The sequence below is a fragment of the Castor canadensis genome, chromosome 4 (assembly GCF_047511655.1).
Source record: "Castor canadensis chromosome 4, mCasCan1.hap1v2, whole genome shotgun sequence".
NCBI lineage: Eukaryota > Metazoa > Chordata > Mammalia > Rodentia > Castoridae > Castor > Castor canadensis.
Genome location: NC_133389.1, coordinates 93,462,323 through 93,476,543, shown reverse-complemented (window position 1 = coordinate 93,476,543; position 14,221 = coordinate 93,462,323). Strand labels below are relative to the sequence as shown.

General features: G+C 35.3%; 1 protein-coding gene across 1 annotated transcript in view; it reads right to left on the bottom strand.

Annotated features, from left to right (window-relative positions):
* Positions 1-14,221, bottom strand: part of Thsd7b (thrombospondin type 1 domain containing 7B) — an 809,913-nt gene that overhangs the window by 86,349 nt on the left and 709,343 nt on the right. The window contains exon 17 of the mRNA XM_074070650.1: positions 10,921-11,071. Coding sequence (XP_073926751.1) covers positions 10,921-11,071 — 151 coding nt within the window. The remainder of the gene's footprint in view (positions 1-10,920; positions 11,072-14,221) is intronic.

Below are 14,221 nucleotides of genomic sequence, written 5' to 3'. Positions count from 1 at the left end.
AAATGGTGACTCATTCCTGTAATCCTACTGCTCAGGAGGTGGACACTGGGACGATCTGGTTTGAGGCCAGTCTAGTCAAAAAGTTAGTGAGACCCAAACCTAATGAACAAGTCTGGAGTGGTGACACACATCTGTAATCACAACTGTAAGAGAGACTGTAGGTAGGAGGATTACAGTCTGAGGCTGGCCCAGGCAAAAGTACAAGAATCTACCTGAAAAACAAACAAAACTGCAGAAAGGACTGGGGGTGTGGCTCAAGTACTAGAGTGTTTACCTAGCAAGCAAGAAGCCCTAAGTTCAATGGCCAGTACAGCCAAATAAAAAATAAATAAATAGAAAAATAAATAAATATATAAATACTAATGCCTAAGCATGAACTTAACATAAAAACCTCCACAGCAAAGGTCATAAATTTTCACTAAGCTGTATACCTAAGTATTGAATTAAAAAATAAAGTATATAAATTTTTAAAAATTTACAAAGCTGGAGGTTTTATATTAAAGTTTATTAATGTTAGTCTATGTAGTTTTCTGCATGCTTAAGATATTTCAATGATTCAAAAAGAGAAAATATGTCAAATAGATATATGGAGGTAAAATCTTTCTGAATAAAATGTAATAAAAATAAATATTCAGGTTTTCTTTTTCTTTTAAACTATGAAAATTTAGGTTTTTTCCTTTTTTTTGTAGGACTGGGATTTGAATTCAGGGATTTAAGTAGGTGCTCTACTGCTTGAGCCACACCACTTGTCCATTTTGCTCTGGTTATTCTGGAGATTGGGTCTCACAAACTATTTGCCTGGGCTGGCCTTGAACTATGATCTTCTTGATTTCAGTCTCCTAAGTAGATAGGATTACAGGCATGAGCCACTGTGGCCCAGCCAAAGTTATAATTTTAATTAAGAATAAGAAGATATATTAAAGAAAAAAGAAGAGGAATAAATGATGGGAAAGTATATGTTCAAACATTGAAAAGATGTACTTAAGCTATGTGAATTTAAGCAGACAGTACAAGAGTCAGTACTCTTGGGCTCCTCATAAAAGAGGTGTGAAAATGCTGGAAACACACAGACAATGGAAAAGGAGCCAATCACAGGTCATGAGACTGAATAAGTTAAGATAAAATTAAATATATTCTATCTGAATCAACTTTGTAGGTCTAGCATAATTATGCCATATTTGTGCAAAATAGAAATAACTAAAACTGACTAAATGAGCAAAATTTCAAAAGAACACCATCATGAGAGAAACTGGAAAGAGAGAGCTGGAAAATATTCCAGCTCCAGATAGTTCTTAAAATGTTGAAGATGAATCATTTTCTACATTTCAAAAATTAGTTCATAGAAAATAAGATACTAAGGATGTAGGAGCATCAAAGCTCAAGACCAGCTTGGGCAAAAAAAGTTAGCAAAACCTTATTTCAAAACTAAACTAAGCATGTTAGTGTGCATTTATAATCCCAGCCATGCAGGAGGCATAGGTAGGGGGATTGCCACCTGGGGACAGCCATGGCAAAAATTGAGAGCATATTGGAAATTTCACTAAAAGCAAAAGGGGCTTGGTGTGTTGTTCAAGTGGTAGAGTGTCTGCCTAGCAAGTGCAAGGCCCTGAGTTCAAATCCCAGTACTGTCAAAAAAATAAATAAGTAACTAAAAATGAAATAAGAAAGAAAAGAAATAAAACTAAAATACTTAAACCTTCCACATTTATTTTTCAATTAGTCTAATATTAACTACAAATCTATCAAGCTGGGAAGGACAGAAAGATCCAATGAAAATAATGATATATTACATAGAATTTACTTTATTATAATTTAAATTAGAGTTTACCTTAAGATCTTAATGAAAGATCTGAAACTATGAAACCACTACAGGAAAGAATAGGAAATACACTGGAACATTATGAATAGAATTCCAATAGCTCAATAATTAAGAGAAACAGGACTGCATCAAACTAAAAAGCTTTGGCACAGCAAAGCAAACAGTCACTAGACTGAAGAGACAGCCTATGGAATGGAAGAAAATCATTGCCAGCTATACATCTGACAAGGGATTAATAATCAGAATAATTGGGAAATCCAAAAGCTAACCCCAAAAAGAATCAGCAACCCATTGAATATATGGGCAAATGAACTGCATAGACAATTCTCAAAAGAAGTACAAACGGCCAATAAATACATGAAGAATTGCTCAGGCCATAAAGGAGATGCAAATCAAAACCACATTAAGATAGTCACTCCAGTCAAAATGGCTATCATTAATAACACCACAGATGTTTGTGAGGAAGTAGAGGAAAAGGAGTCCTTATACATTGTTGGTGGGAATGCGAATTAGTGCAATCCAGTATGGAGGTTCCTCAAAAACTAAAATAGAATTACTATACCATATGATCCAGAGATACCACACCTGGATATATATGAGAAGGTGTATAAGCCAGGATATATGGAGCTATTTGCACATCCATGTTTAATTGCAGCACTATTCACAATAGCCAAGCTTTGGAAAAAGCTCAGATGCTCCATTCTGATGAATGGATTAAGAACATGTGGTATCTCTATCCAGCTACATGGAATTAAAATGTGTCCTACCTAAATATCAGACCTAAAACTCTGAAGTTACTACAGGAAGGAGCAGGAAACACTCTGGAAGTAACAGGTATAGGCAAAGACTTCCTCAATAGCGCCCCAGAAGCCCAGCAACTAAGAGAAAAGATGGACAAATGGGACTTCATAAAATTAAAAAGCATCTGCACAACAAAAGAAATGGTTTCTAAACTGAAGAGATCACCCACAGAGTGGGAGAAAATATTTGCCAGCTGTACATCAGACAAGGGACTGATAACCAGAATATACAGGGAACTTAAGAAACTACACTCTCCTAAAATCAATGAACCAATTAAGAAATGGGCAATGAACTAAACAGAACTTTCTCAAAAGAAGAAATTCAAATGGCCAAAAAACACATGAAAAAATGCTCACCATCTCTTGCCATAAAGGAAATGCAAATCAAAACCACACTAAGATTCCACCTCACACCTATTAGAATAGCCATCATCAAAAACACCACCAACAACATGTGTTGGCCAGGATGTGGGAAAAAAGGAACCCTTGTACACTGCTGGTGGGAATGCAAGCCGGTGAAACCACTCTGGAAAAAAATGTGGAGACTTCTTAAAATCTAAACATAGATGTGCTATATGACCCAGCGATCCCACTCCTGGGGATATACCCAAAAGAATGCAATACAGGTTACTCCAGAGGCACCTGCACACCCATGTTTACTGCAGCACTATTCACAATACTCAAGTTATGGAAACAACCAAGAAGCCCCACTATTGACGAACGGATCAAGAAAATGTGGTACTTGTACACAATGGAATTTTACTCAGTCATGAAGAAAAATGAAATCTTATCATTTGCAGGTAAATGTATGGAACTGGAGAACATCATTCTGAGCGAGGTTAGCCAGGCTCAGAAGACCAAAAATCATATGTTCTCCCTCATAATCGAACTTTAGATCTAGGGCAAATGCAGCAATGTGGTTGGACTTGGATCACATGACAAGCGGAGACCACATACAGGAGATATAGGAACAGGTAGAAAACCCAAAACATGAAAAGGTTTGATGTCCCCACTCCAGAAGAACTAATACAGAAACCTTAAAGCAACAGAAGTTAACATGAGAAGGGGATCGGTAACCACTGTAAAGATCAGTTAGAGATGAATCAACATGGGTTGTAACACATGTGTACATGAAAGCAATGCAAGGAATATTTCTGTACAGCTATCCTTCACTCAACTAGCAAAAATGTTTTGTCTTCCCTATGCTTATGTATTTTCTTCAACAAAATTAGAGAGAAGAGCAGAACAGGTTCTTCCTAAAAAAGAGGGAGGGAGGGGGAAAGAATGGGGGAGGGGTAAAGTGAGGAGAAATGACCCAAACAATGTATGCACATGTGAATAAATGAATAATTTTAAAAAATTAAAAATAAAATAAAATGTGTCCTAGGTTTCTATGAGCTTTGAATAGCTATGCATTACAGCACCCCAGACATTATTGGTTGCCTCTACTCAGGGAGTTTCATTCTATGCATATGTATATTAATTTTCATCAAAAATTCAAGATGATCCTTATGCAAATATCTTGATTTCTTTGTCTTGCTCTTTCATCTTTTATCTTGGCATTCAAATTCCAGCTCCCATCTCTGGCAATACACCATGGTCTTGCTGAATCCTATTCCTTGCATCACCATCAGGAATGTGTCAGAAAATAGAAAGTGATAGCAAGGCTCATCTCGTTTGATTTTCTTCCCACAGTGAGCATGGTCCCCTGCTAATTGTCCACTGCTTGACAACTGTGGTTTTATGCATTTGGTCTTTTGAAAGTTGCTTACACTGGGAACCTAAATATATCCAGTGATATTTCATCATTGCTAAAAGTGAAAGTTCTCTGTCTTCTCCACTTCTCTTTGAATGCTCAATCTTCCTGGCCATAAAGGAAATGTAAATCAAAACCATGTTAAGATTGTACCTCACTCCTGTCAGAATATCATCAAAAACACAAACACCACCAAATGTTGGTGAGGATGTGGGGAACCCTTACAAACTGTTGGTAGGAATATAAATTAGTACAACCACTATGGAAAAAAGTATGGAGGCTTCTCAAAAAACTAAAAATAGAACTGTCATATGATGTAGTAATACCACTCCTAGGGATATACTCAAAGGAATGTAAGTTAGATTACAATGAAGGCACCTACACACCCATGTTTATTCACAACAGGTGAACTATGGAAACAGCCAAGAACCCCCCTACTGATGAATGCATTAAGAAAATGTAGTATTTATATACAATGGAATTTCATTCAGCCATAAAGAAGAATGAAATTTTGTTGTTTGCAAGTAAATGATGTAACTGGGGAACATAATCTTAAGTGAAGCTAGCCAGGTTCAGAAAGCCAAAGGCCTCATGTTTTCCCTCATATGTGGAATATAGACCTATTACTAATACAAGGAATATTTTGAAAAACAGATCATGCTAAGGAGAGGTCACATATGAGAGGGGGAGGGTAATAAAAGGAAGTTAAAAAGGTGAATATGACTGGTGCACTTGCTATGTAAGTATGAATATAGAATTTTTAAACCTGATTAAATCACCATAAGAAAGGGACTAAGGTAAAAAGGAGAAAAATATAGGAGATGGACCAATTTGGGTTATAATACATATATTCATGGAAATGTCACAATGAAACACCCTGTATATCTACCTTAAACAAACAAAAATGTCATTCATTTATTTTTTTATTTTTTACAAAAATGGAGACCAGGAAGGCAAACCAGGTCCTGTCTAGGGGATTGACACCAGTGTGAGGGGGGGAGGATACAAGGAAAGAGTATAGGAAGGCGAATATGATGAAAATGTTATGTGCATATGTAGGTAAATGGAAAAATGAGACTTGTTGAAACTATCCCAGGAGTAGGGAAAGAGAGAATAAAGGAGAATGATGGAAGGAGTGAATTCAACTATGAGATATCATAAGAAATTTTGTCAGTGTCACATTATACCCCCATACTACAATAACAACAACGACAAAAATAATAATAATAGTAAAGTTAATGAACTTGTGGCATGGTGTTTGAGAATCATGTTTTTAATTTTGTGAAAATCCATTTCTTACAAAGTATCAAAAATATTGTGGTGATTTTTAGTTTAATCATTATCTCCCAGGATGATCTGTAGATGACTTTATGAATGAAATGATATGAAATGTGGTCTATGTAGTTCTCTCTGGGTATCTATAGGAGAATGGCTCCAGAACCGATCACTTTAAGGATACCAAAATCTATGGATTCACAAGTCCCTTACATAAAATGGCACAGCATTTGTATGTAGCCTATGCACACCATCTTGCATAATTTATATCCTCTCTAGATTATTTACAATACCTAATATGATGTAAATGTTATGTAAATAGTTGATACACTGCATTGTTCAGGAAATAAGGGCAAGAAAGTCTGTACATTTTCACTACAAATACAATATTTATTCTCAAATATTTTTGATCTTCAAGAAAAGATTTTGGTTGAATCTGAAGATGTAGAACTGCAAAAGAGGGGAAGAAAAATGAGAAAGAATGACCAATCTTTTGAGCTTTTTATACTATGTATAACTGAGAATTTTTATTATAAAGTAGAGACAGAGGTAGAGTTGGACTGGGGAAGAAAGGAGAAGTTTGGGAGCAATGGATTCCTTATTTTATACTCCAAATTGATGATATTGAGAATCAAAGAACTCAAACTATATATGAGAAAATGATAACAAGCATACTAAATTTCAGAAACTGGAGCATCCCAGAGACTGCTTTTATCAGATTCTCATTTTCTGTGCCAATGCATAAAATGAGGTAACCCTTCTTGCAGTGCCTCATGGATCTGGGAATAAGACTGGCTTTAAGTAATAATACATCTTATTGCACACAGAATTAAAAAAATAACCACTTCCCTGCAAACCCTGGAGTAATAAACTATTGTCTTCTAACAAGTGCCAATATCAATGTAGCAAAAAAAACCAGAATTTACCATCCAGATTATAGAAAATTATTATCATTCTCCTTTTCTGGCTTTCAACTGTGTGTCAAAAAAGAGCACTAAGCTTCCTGAGGGTCTTGACCATTAGACATGTCCTCCAGAGACAAACACCGGCTGCCATCTGCTTGTTAAAGACTGCTAGGAGAGGCTGAAGAAGTGCTTAAAGCTAAACACTAGCACTAAACATTGGGGCAAATTGCTTCCCTGAAACAGGATTTATAAAGGTGGTGCTAAGTGCTAAAAACACTGAGTAATCAGTAATAAAATGTCACTGCTCACAGCCTTTCTCTAAAATAATGCTGAAGCACCATAAAAAAAAAATGAAAGAAATTTTTCTTAACCTCAATGCTTAATTATGGATCACATCAGGAAACTGGCATGCATTTCTCTTTCTCTTTTAAAGTAGTCTTTGCCTGAGGAAATAATGGCAGTGTTCTGCATTGGCTTTCACAGGTGAATCCTGCACATAAAAAGAGCTAGAGAAAAGGGTAAATTAAAGAAATAAAGTACATTCTGGAAGCACAGTAATAAGGCTTTGATCAAATACAGATTCTACTGAGCTTAAGCTCTATGTAATTTCTTTGCAAAGACATCCTTTGTGATCCTTCCTCAGAGGTTGTCTTGGTGACAATACCAAGATTTGAGTCATCCTAAGGTTTTGTTTGGACCACTCTTCAGTGAATCTCTTGTTTTCCCTTTCATAAGGGAGGAAATGCCTGGCTACACCTAGTGAATCAATGAAGGTTTCTATAGGTTTTATAAACCTAAGCCACCTTTCTGAGAGGATTTCCAATGTCTGACTTCTGAAAAATATATATCAGTTTGGAAATTCATCTCCAACACCTTTGCTTCCTCGTGTCAATATTATTGTTTGACAAATTCCTTTGGCAAACCTCCAAGGAGAGTCATAAATAGAAAACATTTTATTTCATGGAACTCTATAGAAGGGATTGGTAGCATAAATGAGGACAACCAAAGACTCTTTCAAACATATAAAATAGTAAATATACTCCTTAATCAGGAATCCAGAAATTCATAAACCTCTCTTGGAGAATATGTGATTCAATGAATACACCTCAACACAATTTTGAAGTATGTAGGATTAGGATCAAAATGAGAATAAAAAGAGAATATTGTATAATAAATACTGAGCAATTAAATATGTAGGTACACATTTATTTGTATGTATTTAAGTACATACACACACACACTTACACACATACATTTATAGATACATATGCAAAAACATGCCCTAAATGGGAAACATTATTAAGGTTTTTGCATACACAATTCCAAGAGCTTCTTTAAAAATTAAAACATTGTAGAAAAGTAGAAAAGTGAGCAAGTTGTAGTAAAAAATTAAATGATGTAACTGTGTGTTATGGGAACAGGACAAAACAAGAATATAAAATCAATAAAATGTTTTTCCATATGGTTTTCATTTCTTCTACATACAGTTTTTAAATGGTCCCACTACCATTTTTATTGCCTTTGTCTTGTTCTCTCTTCTAAATAGTTTGCAATTGTCAAGGACTTCCAGGTCAGTAACGCAGTTATCTAAAGGTATCTCCCAGATGGATTATTTTGGGGTAACTATTATTTAATTAGACAAAAGTCACATTTTAATAAAGGAGTGATATTGTCTTTCTGTAAGATCAACTTATTTTGTGGGTGGGTGGAGAGATTTTTTTCTGCATAGCTTAAAAATATACTGCTGTATCTCATTTCCCAACCATATTATCAACAATATAAGGGGACACTTTCATTTTCTTTTATTCCTCTTTCTCCTCCTGTTCTTCAATACTATATTAAATATACATACGATCTGTAATCCTTAAACAATCTGAAAAATTAGCTGTCATTGTCCTCATTTCTTGCAACTCAGAAGTTTAACATGCCATAATCATACTTAAAACATACTAAGGTTATTTATGTGTTTGACTCTCAAGAAGTGCTTAGGAGGGGAAAATACAGCCAAAATTAATAAATTAGTTCCATGAACATATGACATATTAAATACTATACAACAAGAATTTGGCAGTATAGTAGACTCCTTAAATCAGCACATACAATAAAGGATAATTGTGGAGTCAGTATTTTCTTTTCCTGAGGAAATATGCATTTAATGCTAATTAAACTTCAGACATAATGCTTCCTGCCTTTGTGGTCATCATCACTGTGCACTAATTAAGCTCCTCTGATGTTGGAGCATTATGCTATGACCTTCCAATCTGATAAAATTGTGCGACATATCTAGATATAATGAAAATAATCAGGTGTGAACTGACTACCATTTCTGTTTCCATTTTGGAGTCTTCATTTATACTGCAGAGCAGTATGGCATAAGAGTGAGAACAAAGTTCCAGGGCTTAGTCAGACACGAGGGGCATTAGCACAGAGTTGCTGTGACTCTCAGCATTACATAGTTTCAGCAGTGTTCGTTACATAAGACTGCTCAGAGAATGTTATTGTGGTTAGAGTATTATTATTATTAACTTAGACAGTACATAAGTAGTTGAAGGAAAAACCCTCTCATTTCTTGCTGACAAGTAACTGTCTATGTCATCTCCCAGACACAGGAAAGGAGGTAAAAATATTTTCTCCATTTCCAATTTTCAAAACTATAAATAGAATGATTACACTTGGAAAAACAAACTTTAAAGAAAAGAGCCACCCTAATGAAATAAATGTAGATTGCCAAGCTATCACAACCTTCTGCAAAGGTAATAAAATAAAAATTTTTGTCCTGTGGCCAGATGCCTTTACTTAAGAGAGTAACATTTTCATTGCAAAGTGATTAGAGCTCAATGGCGCCTTCTCTAAATAAATTAGAACAAGAAGTGAGAAAGCTCATGATTTCTACATTTAATTAAACTTTTGGTTGCTAATTCTTCTATAGGTTGACTAACAAAGAGTATGTTAGCATACTTTCTAAAGTGTGAAAATGTGTACTCAGTCATAAAAAAGCTACACAGACAGATGAAACAAGTTGCTTTGCTCTTAAACATTCCATTTAAAAAAAAAAGAGAATTATTCAGTCTAAATCTACCTTAATTCGTCCAAATAAGTGAGCCAAGCATTAAGATCAAAGGCTCTGACTTCACCAGACAGAATAAGATCCATCTAAGTTCATCACTTATTAAGTGTGGAATTTTGTGCAAATTACTTAGGCCTTCTAAGCATCAGTTTCTTCAGCTGAACAATACACAAATAAAATAGTAAAGTAGAAGGATTAGGGCATGGACAAAAGAAAATAGTTCTTACATGTGCCTTGCTCAAAATCAGTCATCAATAAATGTTAACTTTCACTACACTCAAATTATACACACAATAAGAGAGCTAGTAGTAAAAGCATCTTTTGTACATGTTATTCTTTATTAGCTTCTCTTCACATTGTATTGCCCTCAGAGAAACTCAACAAATAAAAAATAATACGATGAGGAAATCTCTTAGGTTGCAGTACTTAAAAAGGAATTGGTAATTAAAAATTGAAAAATGTAGGCTATTAACTGATTTCAAAGATATTTTCCATTTCTATAGAAAGATTTACATAATATTCCACAACTTGTGGGTAAACAGTTGAATTTATTGTATCCTAGCTCTTTCATTCTGAATATTTGAACTCATCTACTATGTTCCTAATCCTGATTTTCTTTTGCCAATCATTATTCAGAAACAGAAGGTTAAAATATCAGCTTTTATCTTCTGGAAATATTATTTTGATATATGTTACTTGAAGAATATTTAGCCGCCATATTCCTATTTTGTTTCCATTTAAAAAAGAAGAAGAAAAATATAGGAAAATGCTTTGGACTTAAGGAAGTTGTGAGGTTTTTTTGTTTTTGACTTTTCTTTGTCAGCTTTGGAAGAAGCAGAAACAGTAAAAGAACACCTCGTATTTAGGGATACAGCAAAATGCAAAAACAGATCACCACTAACAGAAGCAAAATTGCACAGTGGAGTTGAGCGCTTAAGATATAATTGATTCCACTAGGATAAAAATAGAACAGAACCAAGACATTATAATGAGAGTCATTTGGTGCTAAAGAAGACCCCTCGAACAATGGGCATGCTGTCAAATCCTAGTGTGATCATTACAGGCTCATTTTCCTTGTTCATGTTCCCATGAAAAAAAAGGACCTGGAGGAAGCAATGCCATTTTAAATTACTCAGTCTGGCTTGCAAAAGGTTTTTCTTTATTTTTTTATCTTTCTTGGGAAAAGTTATTTTCTCCTGCTACTAGAAGAAGGTTTTGGAGAGCAGCACTGTAAGTGTATGGAGAAAAACAGCAAAGGCAGCACTGGAAAAATTAGGCCTTAAAAAAGGAGAAATTACCTGTGGGCATTTGCTCCATGGTCCCCACTCAGACAAGACACACTCATTGGGACACAGGAGAGAACAGGACTGGGTTTCCGAGGGAGCTTCATCCTGGTTGCACAGGTTATTATCCACTGCTCCACCTTCACTGTCAGCAGTGTTCACACACCTGTTAGGCAAGTTCACAAGATAGCTTGGTTGCTTAAAACAATGGAGAGTAAATTTAAAATAGTTAGAATGTATCACAGTTATTGATGCTCAAAGATAGTTACATTTAAAATAAGACCACCAGAGAAATCAGGATAAAAATCCCTGATCTTCTTTGTCCAATCTAGTGGGCCTTTATTGAGTGATAACTCAGTATAGAACCCTTTATTCAGGGAGAGAATAATGGAAAGACTACAGACAACGGTGTCCTTAAACAACTTCCAATCTTCATTCTTTTTCTTTTTCTTTTGGTGGTACTGAGGTTTGAACTAAGGAACTCTATAACTTGAGTCATGCTCCCAGCCCCTTTTGCTTTAGTTTTTTGTTTTCCACATAAAGTCTCATACTTTTACCCAGGTTGGCAAGACTGCAATTCTCCTACCAGACTGCAATCTTCCTACCTATGCTTCTGGAATAGCTCAGATTATAGGCATGTCAAACCATACTTGGTCCTTAATTCCCAGTTTTAAGAAACCTAGAATATAATTACTCAGGTCCAGCACTGAGTGACTATTTCTTTTATCATAACAAATCTTGAAGTCTTTCCCTCTGAATATAACCAACATTTCATAAAAGTCTTACTTTTTTTTTGGGTGTGGGACTGGCGTTTGAACTCAGAGCTTTGCACTTACAAAGCAGGCCCTGTACTACTTGAGCCATGCCTTCAGTTCATTTTGCTCTGATTATTTTGGAGATAGGCTCTTGTGTACTACTTGCCTGGGCTGGCCTTGAACTGCAATCCTCCCCATCTCAACTTGGCAAGTAGCTAGAATTATAGGCCTGAGTCACTGGTGCCTAGCTTTAGACTCATACTTGTTAACCTCTCTAAAACCTTTCCCAAACACCCTTCCAAAACCTCTCTAATCTTTGCCCCATGCATTTAAAGTTATAGCAAAGTAATGTGAACAGTAATTGAATATATTTCAGGCACCTATTTTTTACATTTCAGTATGCAATGTGTTTGTCATAAATCAAAGCCCAATGAGCAAGTACAAGCATGCAACACAGGAACACAGAGCACAGATTGTAGCTTTTTGCCTACCCTATGTCAGGCTTTGAGATAAGGGCAGGAGATGAAGTGTTAGTTCATCATTGTGTTACAGTTTAGGATGAGAAAGATTCAATCATATTAAAAACCAAGAATGGGGGCATGGTACAGTGAGAGTGGGGAGGTGGTAGAAAAGTGGGCACAAAACATGTGTACAAAGGTATGTAAATGCAAAAGTGATTCCTGCTGAAACCACTTAAGGCATGGAGTAAGTGGGATGAAGGAGAGCAGTGGAAGGGGTAACTTTAAGTATGATGTATTTGATACATTGTAATGTTGTAAATGACACAGTGTACCTCCACTAAGCATAATTTAAAAAATAAATATAATAAAAAACAAATGAAATATCCAAAATAATAATAATAATAAAACCCAAAGTGTTTTAATCCACTGAAAAAAGGGATTAAAATATATATAGAAAATATCAAGTCAACAAAAATGTGTAGCACCGTAACTCTTCTCATTCTGTTAGTTGGAGCATAAACTATTTTGAAAACTGGTAGATATTGTCTACCCTATGTAACTCAACAGGTAAATGGAGGCATGTACAAATGCATACCAAGAAAAAAACCAAAAACTGTCTGAAAATGCTGTGCCAGCACTATTCATACTCAACCAAAGTAGAAGCAGTTCAAACATTCAAAGACAGTATACATTATATAATACATTGTGATGAACTCATTGAGTGACAGGCCATTAAGCGATGAGATTTTGTGGATTTTGAGAGAACATTGATGAGGCTCACAAATATATTATTAAATTCAGGATGCTAAATAAAGAAGAGTGTGTACCATGTGATTCAATTCATATAAGGTTAAAGTTCCAATGACATTCTTCACAGAAGTAGAAAAACAATCCTAAAATTCATATGGAGATATGAAAGACTCCAAATACAAAAACAATCCTGAGCAAAAAGAACAAAATTCTCAGGTATTATAACACTTGACTTCAAACTATAATACAGGGAAATAGTAACAAAAACAGTATGCAAGTGTCACAAAAATAGACATGTAGATGCATAGAATAGAATAGAAGACCAGAAAGAAGCCCATGATGTACAGCTAGCTATTTGATCCTTGTAAAAGACACCAAGAACATACATTGGAGAGAAGATACCCGAATGAAAAAACTAAAACTGCATCTCTATAGCTCACCCTGTCAAATATCAAGTCAAAATGAATCAAAGACCTTAATGTAAGACCTAAAACTTTGAAACTACTGAGGATAACATGGAGAAAAATTTTAAGATATAGGCACAGGTAATGAATTCCTAAATAGGACTTTTCATGTCTTTGAATCTGTTTCTTTTTTTCTTTTTTGCGATACTAGAAAATTGAACCTGGGACCTTATGTATTCCAGGCAAGCAATCTACCACTGAGCTATGTCCCCAGACCCTAAATAGCACTTTAATTGCTCAGGAAATAAGAGCAAGAATTGACAAATGGAATCGTATCAAATTAAAATGTTTCTGCACAGTAAAGGAAACAACTATCAGAATCTAGAGAAACTCAACTCTGACACTGAAGATTTATTATCAATAGAAGGTCACAAAACATCTTTGGATTAGAGAACACAGAACAATGGCAATATCACACTGAGAACAAGTCAAGTGAAAATTTATATGCTGGAAAAACTATCACTAACTTTGTGACTTCAATGATGAAAGTGATTGTGATTCTACAATGTAGGGTAGAAATCCAACAGAGGTCTCACCAGACTAACATTGAGATGTCAGGCTCCAGCAGACTTGCATTCCTAAGTGAGAATTATTTTCTTAACTTTTCTTGACTTTAAAGGCCACTCACATTCCTTGCATGGCCCTTCTCTCCACCTTTGAAGCCAGCAATATTGCATCTCTATCTGTTACTTTTTTTTGCATTCATATTTTCCTCTTTCTCATCTTCCTTTCCACCGTAAAGGATCCTTGTGAACAAATTGTGCCCACCCAGAAAACCTGGGAAAACTATCCCATCACAAGGTCTTTGCCTTAATCATATCTGGCAAGTCCCTTTTTCCATAAGGTAACATATTCATAGATTCCAGAAAGTAGGATGTAGACATCT